Genomic DNA, 12,504 nt, shown 5'->3' on the forward strand with positions numbered 1-12,504 from the left:
AAATTATTGTCAGATCTTCCATATTGTCAGAAATTCCAAATATTTTTAAAATTATCTAAGCTTTGAATTCATTCAGCCATATTTAATTTAGAATTTTGAAGCATTTACTTAAGACATAGTTAATATAATAATTATTGATAACAAATAATGACAAATTACAACTGAACACAAAAATTTAAACGTATTTAAACTTTTAATTGTTTATTTAGTATCCACTTTTTTCGTGTCTCTATGGTGGGATATACAATTAAGGCATTTAATGCAGGAATAATGTTATTTAGATCTTTTTTTAAAGGTCTAATAGAATTGATACGACTTCCCCACCTTATTTCACTTATCTGTTTTAAAGTTTGAATTATTATTTTGAAAAACTTTTGGCGAAACTGTATTTTCACGTTAACCCTCTGAAAGGGTAACAGTGCAGCATAAACTTCGAGACTAACAGAAATTTCTGAAACGGTACAGCTAAATACGACTTCAAAATGACTGAATATGCTGGCGCGTGATATCGTGCATATATCAAGATGCTTCGACCAGTATTACATCTTAGAAATATTTGGCAGTTTTCTGCCAAATATTATTTCATTATATGAGCGTTTATGAGTGCAAGTTACTGGTGGTTTGTTTTGAATTAAAGTTGCGTTTAACAAATAGATTCGTTCTAGAAAAACATCAATGTAAAATATGTATCATTTATTACTTAAACAATTTTGATTAATTTCTTTAACAATCAAAGAAAATAATAGTTTTTATTTTCTTTTAGCACCAGTTATTTATATTATCATATTTTGCGTACTAACGGTTTCCTCCAGCTAATGATGTGAAAGAAATAAAATGGTAAAAATTTACAAAACAACGTTTTATTCTATGCAAAAAACATTGAATGATAAATATATGAAAAGTAAAAATATAATTTATTGTATTCCTATTTAACTAAAAAATGGAAAATGATGATTGCATGAACTGACATAAATATGAAAATATATTTATGATCCTACTATTATGTTGTTGATGGGGATGTGGATTAGTTTTACGAAAAATCCAATGAAGCCCATAATACAAAAACCGATGGCAGTAGCAATCGCAATCTTTTGGAACTCTGAAACAAAAAATACGTTCTGATTATTTACATTCTTGGCCATATAATAGGTATGTTCATTTATGACAACTTCAAACTAAGTGACATTCAATATACTAGATTATTCAATACATTAGTCATGCTTTAGTATTACTTCGTCTATAAGCCCGCACATAATTATCCATAATGGACTAAAAGCCATTCATAATCAATAGGAGGCTAATACATATATGAAGAAGTGGTAAAACTAAGAGATATTAACTGCAATCAATGCACAACATAGTAAACTTTCTCTTAAACCAATGGCAGTTGCGTCATATAAAGCATTTGTCAAAGGGAGAAAATGAAATACTAAACTTAAATCATTTAAACTTTATGTGTATGACTACATAGTCAATTTTTAAATTTTAGTTATTAAATAAAAACCACAAGTTTTAACACCAAATATATAGTTAAAACATGTACATATGTAAATTATATATATATATATATATATATATATATATATATATATATATATATATATATATATATATATATATATATATACAGGTATTTAGGCGCCACGCCCTTCCGGTAGGGATCTATGGAGGAGTATCACCGATCCGCAAGCCCTTATCTCTTGCCGTACTTCTCCACCATAGGCCGATCAGACACCAGCATATTCTAGTCTAAGCCGCAGATTCGTTTTAGAATTTAAAACTGCTGCGTTAGCCTTTTCTATTTTACTGTACACCGAGCCGGGGCTTGAACCCACATCCACTGAACCATTCGACAGTGAAGCGAATGAGAATCAGCCGCCTGGCCCGCTTGGCTATCTGACCGACATTATGTAAATTATTACTAAAAAAAAAACTTTCCAGAGTGGTTTGCTTAAGGCTAGGTATCTTATTTTTCCAATTGGATTTTCTACTGAATTTAAAAGCTTAAGAGATTTGTTGTGCTCTATTAAAAAGGTAATTTTTCTAGATGGGAGCCATTGAGACAAGGATTTTTACTTTATCCAATTACCAGCAGCTGTCCTTTGTCTTCAATAGTATTGGCACAAAACAAAGCAAAGTTTTATTAGTTAAGGTTTGAAAAAATAGTGCAGTCTTATCGTCATTTATAAATATCTCGACCTTCATTGTAGTGAGTTGTTTATTCTTCCAGTCAGAAACCACAATAAATCTACATCAGCTACTCCACCAGATATAGATTAAAAGCAAATATTGTGCCTATTGTGACACTTACAAAACTTTGCAAGCCACCAATTAGAAGCTTTCATATTAAAACTTAATTTCCTTGCCACTTCTTATGCCTTTTTTAAATCATTTTCAAAGAAACTTACTTCAATGTTCCAATGGTGGAACTAAAAAAAATATATATTTTTTCTAATTCCACCATACTTTTCAGTCAACTGTCTAACTAGTTATCTTCTTCTTCATATGCCATCTCCTCTAAGAAGGTTGGCAACCATCATGGCAATTCGCACTTTCGATACTGCTGCTCTAAAGAGGTCAGCAGAAGTGCAGTTAAATCAAACTCTCAAATTGTTTAACCACGAGATGCGTCTTCTTCCGCGACTCCTTCTACCCTGTATTCTTCCTTGTATTATTAATTGCAGCAAGTTATAAGGCTCGCCCCTCATGACATGTCCCAGATATTAGTTTTCTGACTTTAATTGTATTTAAAACCTCTTTATCTTTTCCCATTCTTCTCAACACCTCGACATTCGTGACTCTATCCACACAACTTATTCCTAATATTCTTCTGTAGGCCCAGAACTCGAAGGCTTCTAATCTGTCCGAAACATATTTCTTTAATGTCCAAGCCTCCAACCCATAAAACAATATGGAGAACTACTTATAGATATCCCTATAATGGATTATATTAACTTTTTTAATGACCTACCGACATTGTGACACCTGCCGTTTATTTTGTAGGTATTTATGTAATTAAAATTTCTAGTGAAACTATTTCCTTCTGGCATGTTTCCATCCATCCAATAGCGCTACAGCCCAAATCGGGCCTTGGCCTCCTTCAACAGGCTTCTCCAATCATCTCGATTTACCGCTGTTCTTTTCCATGAACGCGTTCCCAGGCAGTTCCTGGCATCCTCATCGACTTCGTCTTCCCATCTCTTTTTAGGTCTTCCAACAGGTCTTTTTCCCTGCATTCTTGCATTTAATAATTTTCTGGGGATTCTATTCTCATGCATGCGGACCACGTGCCTTGCCCACCGTAATCTCTGGCATGTTTAACACTGATTTTTTTTTATCTTTTTGGGAATACAAATAAGCCTCTACGACACAACTTTAAAAATAATAAAAACCAATCTAGAGAAGGATGATACTAGTATAGTGGAGGTATGTAGATGATATGTTCTACATTTGGTCCCATTGGACAAATTCTTAATGGGCATCAACTACTTGTTGTGAATCATAAAATACATGAACGGATGGGTCTCAAGAGAACAATAGTTAGAGCAATAAAAGCACAAAGAATTAGATAGTATGGACAAATAATGAGAAGAGCAATCTGTTAAAAGTTATAACGGATTGGTTACCACCAGGTAAAAGGGCCACTGACAGACCTAAACTGAGATAAGTGGAAGAAGATTTAAGGAGTATGGAAATTAGAAATATAGAAAGGATAATTAAAGAGAGAGAAGAATGGAGAACAATAGTGGAAAGAGCGAAGTCACACCAGAAACTGTAAAAGCAAACCCAGAATGGGATGTCCCCCACACAAAAAGGATCTTCAAGTGAAAACAGCTTCAGCTTCTTCAGGAGCGTATAGCTTGTATATATATCAACTACAAAGAACAATAATTTACCATGAAAGAGAAAAATAATTCACTATAATTTCTGAAGTTTTATTATCACTAAAGGATACAGAATATATAACTGAAGTATACAGAAAATCAACACACAGCAATAAGTATTTGAATTACCATTCAAATCATGATAATGATTGTGCCAAAAAATACTTGCATCAGAGATACCACCTTTTTTGAAAGAAAGAAAGTATCCACTATCACTTAAGGAATTAAAAAAAACTAAGGAAATGAAACACAATATTAAAAAAGGTTTTGAAACAATTAAAGCAAGCTATTTGAAGTGACACACAGATCTTTGTATATACCTGTTTAGTTCAACATATCCAGGATTCTAAGCTTATTATCCTATTAGAATAGTTATTTATGCACCAAGGGTGTTAATAAGATGATTACGCTCAGAGAGCAATATAATCCTTTTGCCCAAAAGATGGATGTTGCTCGATGGGCATCATCATCCTGTAAAACCAGTGGTACATACAAGATTTTATTTTTCACTTCACATAATATAAAAACTACAATTGAGACGTTTTACTTGTTTGAAGTAGTCTATGACAGTTGTTATTTTGACATTTGTTGAATATATTATGTAGTAGTCAGTTGGATTTATATTCAGTTATAGATTTATGCCATTTATTTATATTCAGTTATTATTCATTTATATTCAGTATTCTCAATATTTATAAAGATTATTAAGGTTAAAAAATATTAGTTCTAAAATTCGTAATTAATTCGTGAAATAAAAAAACTTCATTCTATGACATTTGCTTCTTTTTCTTATGCAATAGGGCATTAAAGGCCATAACGCCTGCTTATACCCTAGGATATACCAAGTGTGTTTAAGGTAACTGTATCCAAGCTAAAATAAACAAATAATATGCAAGTGAAAAATAAAAGATATTTAGATATTTTTGCTGGTCAGGTTCTAAAAAATCTGTTCCAGATACTTATCATCGTGTTGACAAACAATTACACTACAGTTGCATATAATATGTTCAGACGTTTCCTCTGCATACATATCAATTATACATCTTTATAATTAAGAATAATATATAACACATACCCAACAATAGGTATAAAAAGATCACAACCTAAACCAGAAGATTACATGATTGGAAGACATACAATATGCCAATTGGCTGCAGTATAACAACAAACAGCATTAGAAGAAGAAAAACAGGAAGATATTTGGTTTTATTCAGAAATCTACTGAGAAATTTTCATTATCACTTTCAAAAGATTTCTGCTCACTGGTTTAGAAGACCCTATTTGGATAAATGTTACATTGTTTCATCCTCTCTTATCATATGGAAGGTTATTACAACTGCTATTAATTATCAACAGTTGATGCTGACACTATTTAAGGCTTCTTCCATCCAGAAACAGGCAGTTTGACAGAATAATAATTATGGTGCAAACTTTTACTAGTGAACAAATTAACATTTTTTAATTTGAAAATTGATAAATTTAAGAAAGGTTTATGAGATCTTCTTGTGATATGTCTACTTGCATTATTTTTTAGTTTTATTTTGATGGGAATTTTTAACTGTTGAACTAGTCATGACAACAATAAGAGAAAACACAGGGAACATGTTAAAAATATGATAAATGCAATTGAGGTGTGTTTTACAAAAATCACAAAGTCAAAATTTTAGCAAAATTGAGATTTTAGCGAAATGCTGTTTTTAATATTCTCAAATAAGATTTCACAAAATCAACAGAAATGCTGAAATGTTTCTAATTAAACTTATATGTTTTTGCAAAAAGATGTCATATACTTAACCATTCTTTCCTCCAAATAAAACAGAAGTCCATGCAACAGGATAGGACATGTGTTTTTTGCTGTAAAGTCTTGCCAAAATGTATGATTTAGTCAGTTTGTTATTATTTTTCTTGTAGAATGGATGTGCTACATTGATTTTTGAGTGACAATTTGTTTAGCACATATTTTAGTTTAAAACTGCTACAAATTTTAAAGAGCTGTCAACTAATTGGCCTAATTAAAGATTTATATATTTTGAGATACCATACTCAAAAAGCCAATTCACTTACTTAACCAAATCACACTAAAAAAAAGTATGAATTGAATACCTACACCTACATTACAGATCTATACTTTGTATTTTAAACATGACAGGGTGGTAGTTGAATATACTAGGATAAGAATGGATTTGATTTGAATTTGAAACATTATAGAAAATATTTTATATGGAGATACAAAAGTGTCAGTTTATTACCAAAATAAACATTCAGACATTATAACCTATTTAACAGAAACTTGGCAGCCACCCATATGGCAATGCCAAACACATAATAAAAAACACTAACAACAAATAACCAGGCATAAAACAAAACTATTAATAATGAGTACTAATATATAATAATTTAAGAACAAAATTATATGAACTGTAGGCTCATGACACATCTTATGGAAATAATTGCTTAGTTCTTTAATGTTGCTTAAAGTCCAACAATAGTTACAAAATGCATTTAATAACACAAACATCATTTCCAGTCACAAAATCTCCCCATATTGTATACATAAATTGCAAAAAATGCTCAAGTGGTATTTGGATAAACTAATAAGATTGATCACATTTTCCAGTTGAGTTAAATTTAAAAAAAAATGTCTTAAGAATATAACCAAATGTCTTACCTCGTCTGTCTGGTTTTGTACACCTTTTAACTAATCTAATTGAGTCTTTAGCAAATTGTTTTCCAGGCTCAACGAATTTTGCAATTTGGTCCATAGTTCTAAAAGTGAGGAACAAATATAAACTCTTTAATTCATTAACTTGTTTAATTATTTTGAGTACTTACGTTTTGATTTATGTGAGAATACAGTAATATAACTGTGCTTCAAAGCTACGTCGACAGTAAAAGAATTCGAAGTTCTCCCCAAATCACGCACTCGGATCTCGTCAGTGACAGCTCCGGCCACGATGGCAGAAAATAGTAACAAACGTCAATTGACGTGTATCGTGTATGACTTGAATAAAAAATTTACAGTGAAAGCGAGTATGACGTCATGAACTTAATTTAATTTAACAGAAAATAATTACCAAAGGTAACAATTATGGTATTTAAATAAAATTGTGAATGATGTCCAAAATTGCTTTGAATAGACTAGTAATAATAATATTATTTCAATTAAAAAAAGCTTTCAAGATATGCAATGAACAAGTAATGTTAGTTGCATATCCCACAATATTTTACTCTACTATAATAATCATAATCTTAATAAGATTATATGATTATTATTTTACATCTTAACATTATATTTAATTAGCTTTTACTTAATTAGCTTTAATTAAGACAATTTTTAAAAACGATTTTTTTGGTTTCTTAATAGTGATTTATTCTGGTTTGTGCTGCTGAAAACATTAAGCATATTTATGCTTAATGTTTGTAAATTCGATGAAAAGACGAAAAGATGAATTTGTTTCGAAACTATCTTACCGGTTTGTAAATTCATTGCAGCGTTTTGGTTGATGTTATCTTTTATAAGTGGTAGTCTTCCTATATTGCGTTTGTGATTCTATTTTTGTTATCAGTTAAACTTCATTTTCTTAAAGTCCTGCTATTAGGTATATATCTGTTTTGTTAGATGTCGAGTCCACGTATTGCTTTTCGGCTGGATATTTGAGAATCGTATTAGAACAGGTAAAACAGGAGGCAGGTATATTTTTAAGCTTATCTATTCTTATCTTTCTTAGTTATTGCAGTTATGTTTTTGATTCACATTAAAAATCAGAACATTTAATTTGTATGTACACTACACAGCATAAAAACATCACTTTATATTGCTTAGTTAAATTCATCGACCATCCGTCGACATTATTTTGTTTTAATGACTTGCTTTGCATAAATCATTCATTTTTTAGACAACTTCTATGTTTTGTTTTATTTATGTTATTTAATCTCGATGCTAGAGCATCTAAAAGACTATAAAAATTTGAGAGAACGAAGGTGATGTAGGTACATTATATACTAAAACCTCTTTAAAGATTAAACGAAAGCAAAAAAAAGCAAGAGGGTCAAAATAAATGGAAGTTGTTAATATCAACAAAAAATAAATCAGTTACAAAATATCTGAGAGAGTTATCACGATTTGACAAAAAAAAAGAAAATATATTTCTCCAACTCCAACACCTGAAAACTCATCATCATTATCATTATAGCCATTAACATCTTAGCACAAATGTGTAGTGGTTTAGCTTTGAGCTTCAGCAGTTCGGATAGTTTGATTAATATTTCTCCACTGGTCGCGGTTACCTGAAAACTACCAGAGTTATAACCAAAAGAAGAAGAAGAAAATATTCATATACACATATTTGGACTGCCCAGACAAGCTTTTGATAAAGTGTGGCATACATGGTTGCTGCATTAAATTAAACAACAACTACCATCAGAATACTATAGGATATTTAAATCCTACATAATAGACACATATTTCCAGATAAAATACGGTACTCTAGTAACATAATTGAGACCTATAAACTCCGGCTTACTCCAAGGCAGTGTGCTTGGTCCACTCCTGTACCTATTATAAACGGCGAACCTACCTTCTATTCAGTCCTAACCTAACCTAACCTAATCTAAGCTTCTTACCTATGTATTCAGTGCTCCTTAGTAACTATTGTAGATGACACCGTCATCCTCTCGCCCCACAAAAGTTGTTTAGAAGCATCTAGAAGGTTATAAGACCACTTAAACACTATTCAGATGTTGTTAAGAAAATGACGAATCAGACTAATATTGCGGTTGTACGTAGAATGAGGAAGAAGAATGCTAGATCATTTATACAATTAAAGTTCTCCAGAACAAGGTGTATAAAAAAACTTGAGATGAGAAAGATACCTGTGAAAAAAACTAGTATGTACATGGCAGTTCATTTTTTATTTTAGCTTTATTTCTAAAATTTCCAAATCAGTAGCCAAAACAGCAAATAAGTATACAAACAAAATAAATACAGTTATATTTTTAATATGCTTTATTCCCCATTTAATATTATTGTCCTAGTACCCTTCCATCCTTACTTTGGATATGTTATTTTGCCATGTATTTGATTTTGTATAGCAAATTCGCCAAACTTACTATATGTATCTTCATACGTGGAAGTGCCAGTTCGAACTTGCAATATTTCGTTAATTTTTTCTAAAAATAAGTATATATTAATTAAACCAATCGATCAAAATCGATTATTTATTTTAAAAATGCAGTTATATAATTTTTGGACATTCAAATGCGCCAATAAAACTATTTATTTCTGAAATTTTGATGCAAAGAGAACACTATCGTAATATTCTTCACAGGGTTCAGGAGTTCCAAATACTAGATCAGAAGGAAGCCGCAATTCTTTTCCAAATAAAACTTTTACTGGTGTTTTGTTTGTTGACTCATGGATGCAACTTTGATATGCAAGAAGGAAGAACTGGATATAGTTGTCCCAGTTATGGCAGTTATCTTAATGCTTATTGACAACAATTCGAAGATGTTAAAGTAAATTTTGATTTAATTCCTCCATCATTCCATCCGATTGAGGTCGCAAAGGTGTGGTTTTGGTCTTCACAACTCCCAGCATCTGAAATATTTTCTTGAAAAGATTCGATGTAAACTTTCGACCTTGGTCGGAGCCTATTTCTCTTGAAACTCCAAAACGACAGAACAAATTATTAACCAGTACTTCAGAGCGACTGTTGAGGCCTCTTGATGAGGAAGAGTATATACCTTGGCCATTTACTGAAATAATCCATGGCTACTAAAATGTACTGGTTACCAGATACTGTAACAGTATCGCTGTTCATAGCGACCGTTTCGAAAGAAGCTCCGACCAAATATTGCCTCATCAGGCCTTGGCTTCTGGTTCTAAGACCTTTCTTCTTCTTCACGTGCCATCTCCTCTAAGAAGGTTGGCAACCATCATGGCAAGTCGCACTTTCGACACCGCTGCTCTAAAGAGGTCAGCAGAAGTGCAGTTAAACCAAGCTCTCAATTTATTCAACCAGGAGATGCGTCTTCTTACGCGACTCCTTCTACCCTGTATGATGTACCTCCTCATGACATGTCCCAGATGTTGCAGTTTTCTGACTTTAATTGTATTTAAAACCACTTTATATTTTTCCATTCTTCTCAACACCTCGACATTCGTGACTCTATCCACCCAACTTATTCTTAATATCCTTCTGTAGGCCCATAACTCGAAGGCTTCCAATCTGTTCGAAACATCCTTCTTTAAAGTCCAAGCATCCAATCCATAAAATAATACGGAGAACACGTAGCATCTCGGAAGTCTTATCTTTAAAGAAATTGAAATGTCCCTGCTGCAGAGTACTTTTTTCAGTTTGTTGAAAGAATTTCTTGCCTGTCCTATTCTTGCCTTAATCTCTTCTGTGTACTCATTATTTTCGTTAATTATTGTACCCAGATATTTATATTTTTTAACTTTTTTAATTTGTTCTCCATGTATTGTTATGTTTTCTTGGCGCTGTTGGGCTTTTGTAATTACCATAAATTGTGTCTTTTTTGTGTTTAGGGACAGTCCGTTTTCTTCACTTCTACCACTCTATCAACCATTTGTGGTAAATCCTCAAGACATTCCGCTAATAAAATAGTGTCGTCGGCAAACCGTATATTATTGATTGGTCGGCCATTTACTTTTATTCCCATAGTTAGTTCTTCTAGTGCTTCCTGGATTATTTCCTCTGAATACAAATTAAACAAAGTAGGAGACAGGACACAGACTTCTAAGACCTTTACTAGCTGCATATTCTGTACATTCACGGCACCACCTCTCAACATTCGAGCGACATCTCATCCAGTAGAATCGATCTTATACTTCTACTAGAGTCTTGTTTATTCCCAAATAAAAACGTAGCACGAATTGTCGAAACGTAGAACTTTTAATACTTAGATAGAATTAGGAGAAGCACCTGACAGGCAGGGAGAAGTAGGGAAGTGAGTGATTCCCAGTAAAACAAAACACCGTTAGACGTGTATCTGTTGAAACCACAATTTGTTTGCGATTTACACTCATTGATAAGGAAATATTGGTGTACAAGCGCAGCAGAAACAAACTAAACTGGTCAACATGACAAAATAAGCATACCCAACGGTTAGTCCGTCGGTCGGTGGGTAAATGAGGAACCGGTTAAGAGGAATTATACTGTATTACCAAATATTTTATTCCAATGTGAGTTAAAAGTGTTCCAATAGTTTGTACAAAATTCGAATTCAATGCCCACTAGAATTACAACAAACAGAAAAAAGTATATTTGACCTTGACATGTAAGTGTCTTTAAAGAAAATTGTGACTAATTAGTACCTAGTCATCATCATCATCATCAAAATCATCAGTACCTAGTGTTAAGTTTGAAATCGATAGAACTGAACAATAAAACATAAAAAATAATGGAATATAAATATTTTTTGATACCGATTGGCGCTAATAACCATATACTTACGTCGATACACATTGGTAATAAATAAGTAGCTATAGTAGAACCCAAAGTTGGAATGCAGTGTTGGTCTTACGGCGCGCAGCGATGCCGCTCATGCCGGCACAATGGTAGGTGTGTGGTAGTTTGGCAATAAACTGAGAAATCAGGACCGTACGTGATTCGTTTCAAAAATCTCTACCCATTAATTTAATTGAGTTAAATAACAGTTTTGGTGGTATGTTTTAAAAAAAATATCACGGACAATTTTCCTGATCACTCCCTCATCGTAACTATTTATTCTCACGTGAATCGGACTGGAAATTGTTTTTCTTCCTTTTTTGTACCGGTTTTAGTTCGCCTTGTTGGGCCTCTTCCCGGATGTCATAAATTTTGCGAACACTCACACCGCACATTTTCGAAACTTTTTCCACAGTAATAGTTAAGCTGTCACCATTTTTTTAAGTTTAGATGATAGTTCAATACATTTAACACCACACGTTTTACTTGCACACTAAGAGTCATACCCTGTTTGAAATTCACGACAGATAGTGGCAAGGGCTACATGATGTAGGTACTTTCATCCGCTTGCGAAAATGAAATAGAACTGAGCTTTCATAGTTTTTGCCAACAAGTTTTTGGTCTAATGGCCAGTACCCAAATCGAAAAATAGACATGTTTGCTTTGCGTGGATAATGGGGATTAAAACTGATTCGCTTCTCCTAATGACTTTCTAATGATCTTTATTTTCCAAAGAATGTATTTACAATGAAAGCTATTGAAAATTGATAAATATAGATAAGCTATCGACAATGAATTTTTGATATATTTTACTTTTATTATAGTTTTTTTTTGTTCATGTTATTGTTTAGTTCAACAATGCAACTCTCTTATTTATACATCGATAATCGAATCATGCTTTAGTTGAAACAATAATAATAGTCTTTTATACAACCGTAGGCAATTGTTGTGTGCCTGTATATTCCAGTGCTATGATTCTTAACCTTTAACTACGGGCGCCCAACCATGAATCTCAAATATAGGCGCGGTGTACTCTATAGACCAGTTACAAATAGCTACAGAAACAAAATTTCTTTAATAATTAGAACTATATTAAATTGCACAACTTGTGTTTAATCAATAATTAGTTATTATATAATAAAAAATAAAAC

At 32.3% G+C, this 12,504-nt stretch overlaps 2 protein-coding genes across 2 annotated transcripts in view; both read right to left on the minus strand.

Annotated features, from left to right (window-relative positions):
• Positions 1–844: 844 nt before the first annotated feature.
• On the minus strand, positions 845–6,875 carry LOC140438349 (protein transport protein Sec61 subunit gamma). The gene is made up of 3 exons (XM_072528024.1): positions 6,717–6,875; positions 6,553–6,650; positions 845–1,099 (listed from the first exon to the last, which is right to left on the minus strand). Exons 2-3 carry the CDS (start codon positions 6,644–6,646, stop codon positions 987–989), a joined length of 207 nt encoding a protein of 68 aa, XP_072384125.1. The 5' UTR covers positions 6,647–6,650; positions 6,717–6,875; the 3' UTR covers positions 845–986.
• Positions 6,876–8,822: 1,947 nt separating this feature from the next.
• LOC140438350 (uncharacterized) overlaps positions 8,823–12,504 on the minus strand; it is a 28,207-nt gene continuing 24,525 nt past the window's right edge. Inside the window, exon 5 of the mRNA XM_072528025.1 lies at positions 8,823–9,053. Within this exon, the coding sequence (XP_072384126.1) occupies positions 8,932–9,053 (122 nt within the window). The 3' untranslated portion in view covers positions 8,823–8,931. The remainder of the gene's footprint in view (positions 9,054–12,504) is intronic.

The sequence above is a fragment of the Diabrotica undecimpunctata genome, chromosome 4 (genome assembly GCF_040954645.1).
Source record: "Diabrotica undecimpunctata isolate CICGRU chromosome 4, icDiaUnde3, whole genome shotgun sequence".
Lineage (NCBI taxonomy): Eukaryota > Metazoa > Arthropoda > Insecta > Coleoptera > Chrysomelidae > Diabrotica > Diabrotica undecimpunctata.

Bases quoted from the DNA above. Each gene is read 5' to 3' on its own strand.
- LOC140438349 (XM_072528024.1), bottom strand. From the start codon at position 6,646: ATGGACCAAATTGCAAAATTCGTTGAGCCTGGAAAACAATTTGCTAAA. The intron at 1,100-6,552 runs GTAAGACATTTG...TTTTTGTTTCAG, and splicing joins TACAAAACCAGACAGACGAG to AGTTCCAAAAGATTGCGATT.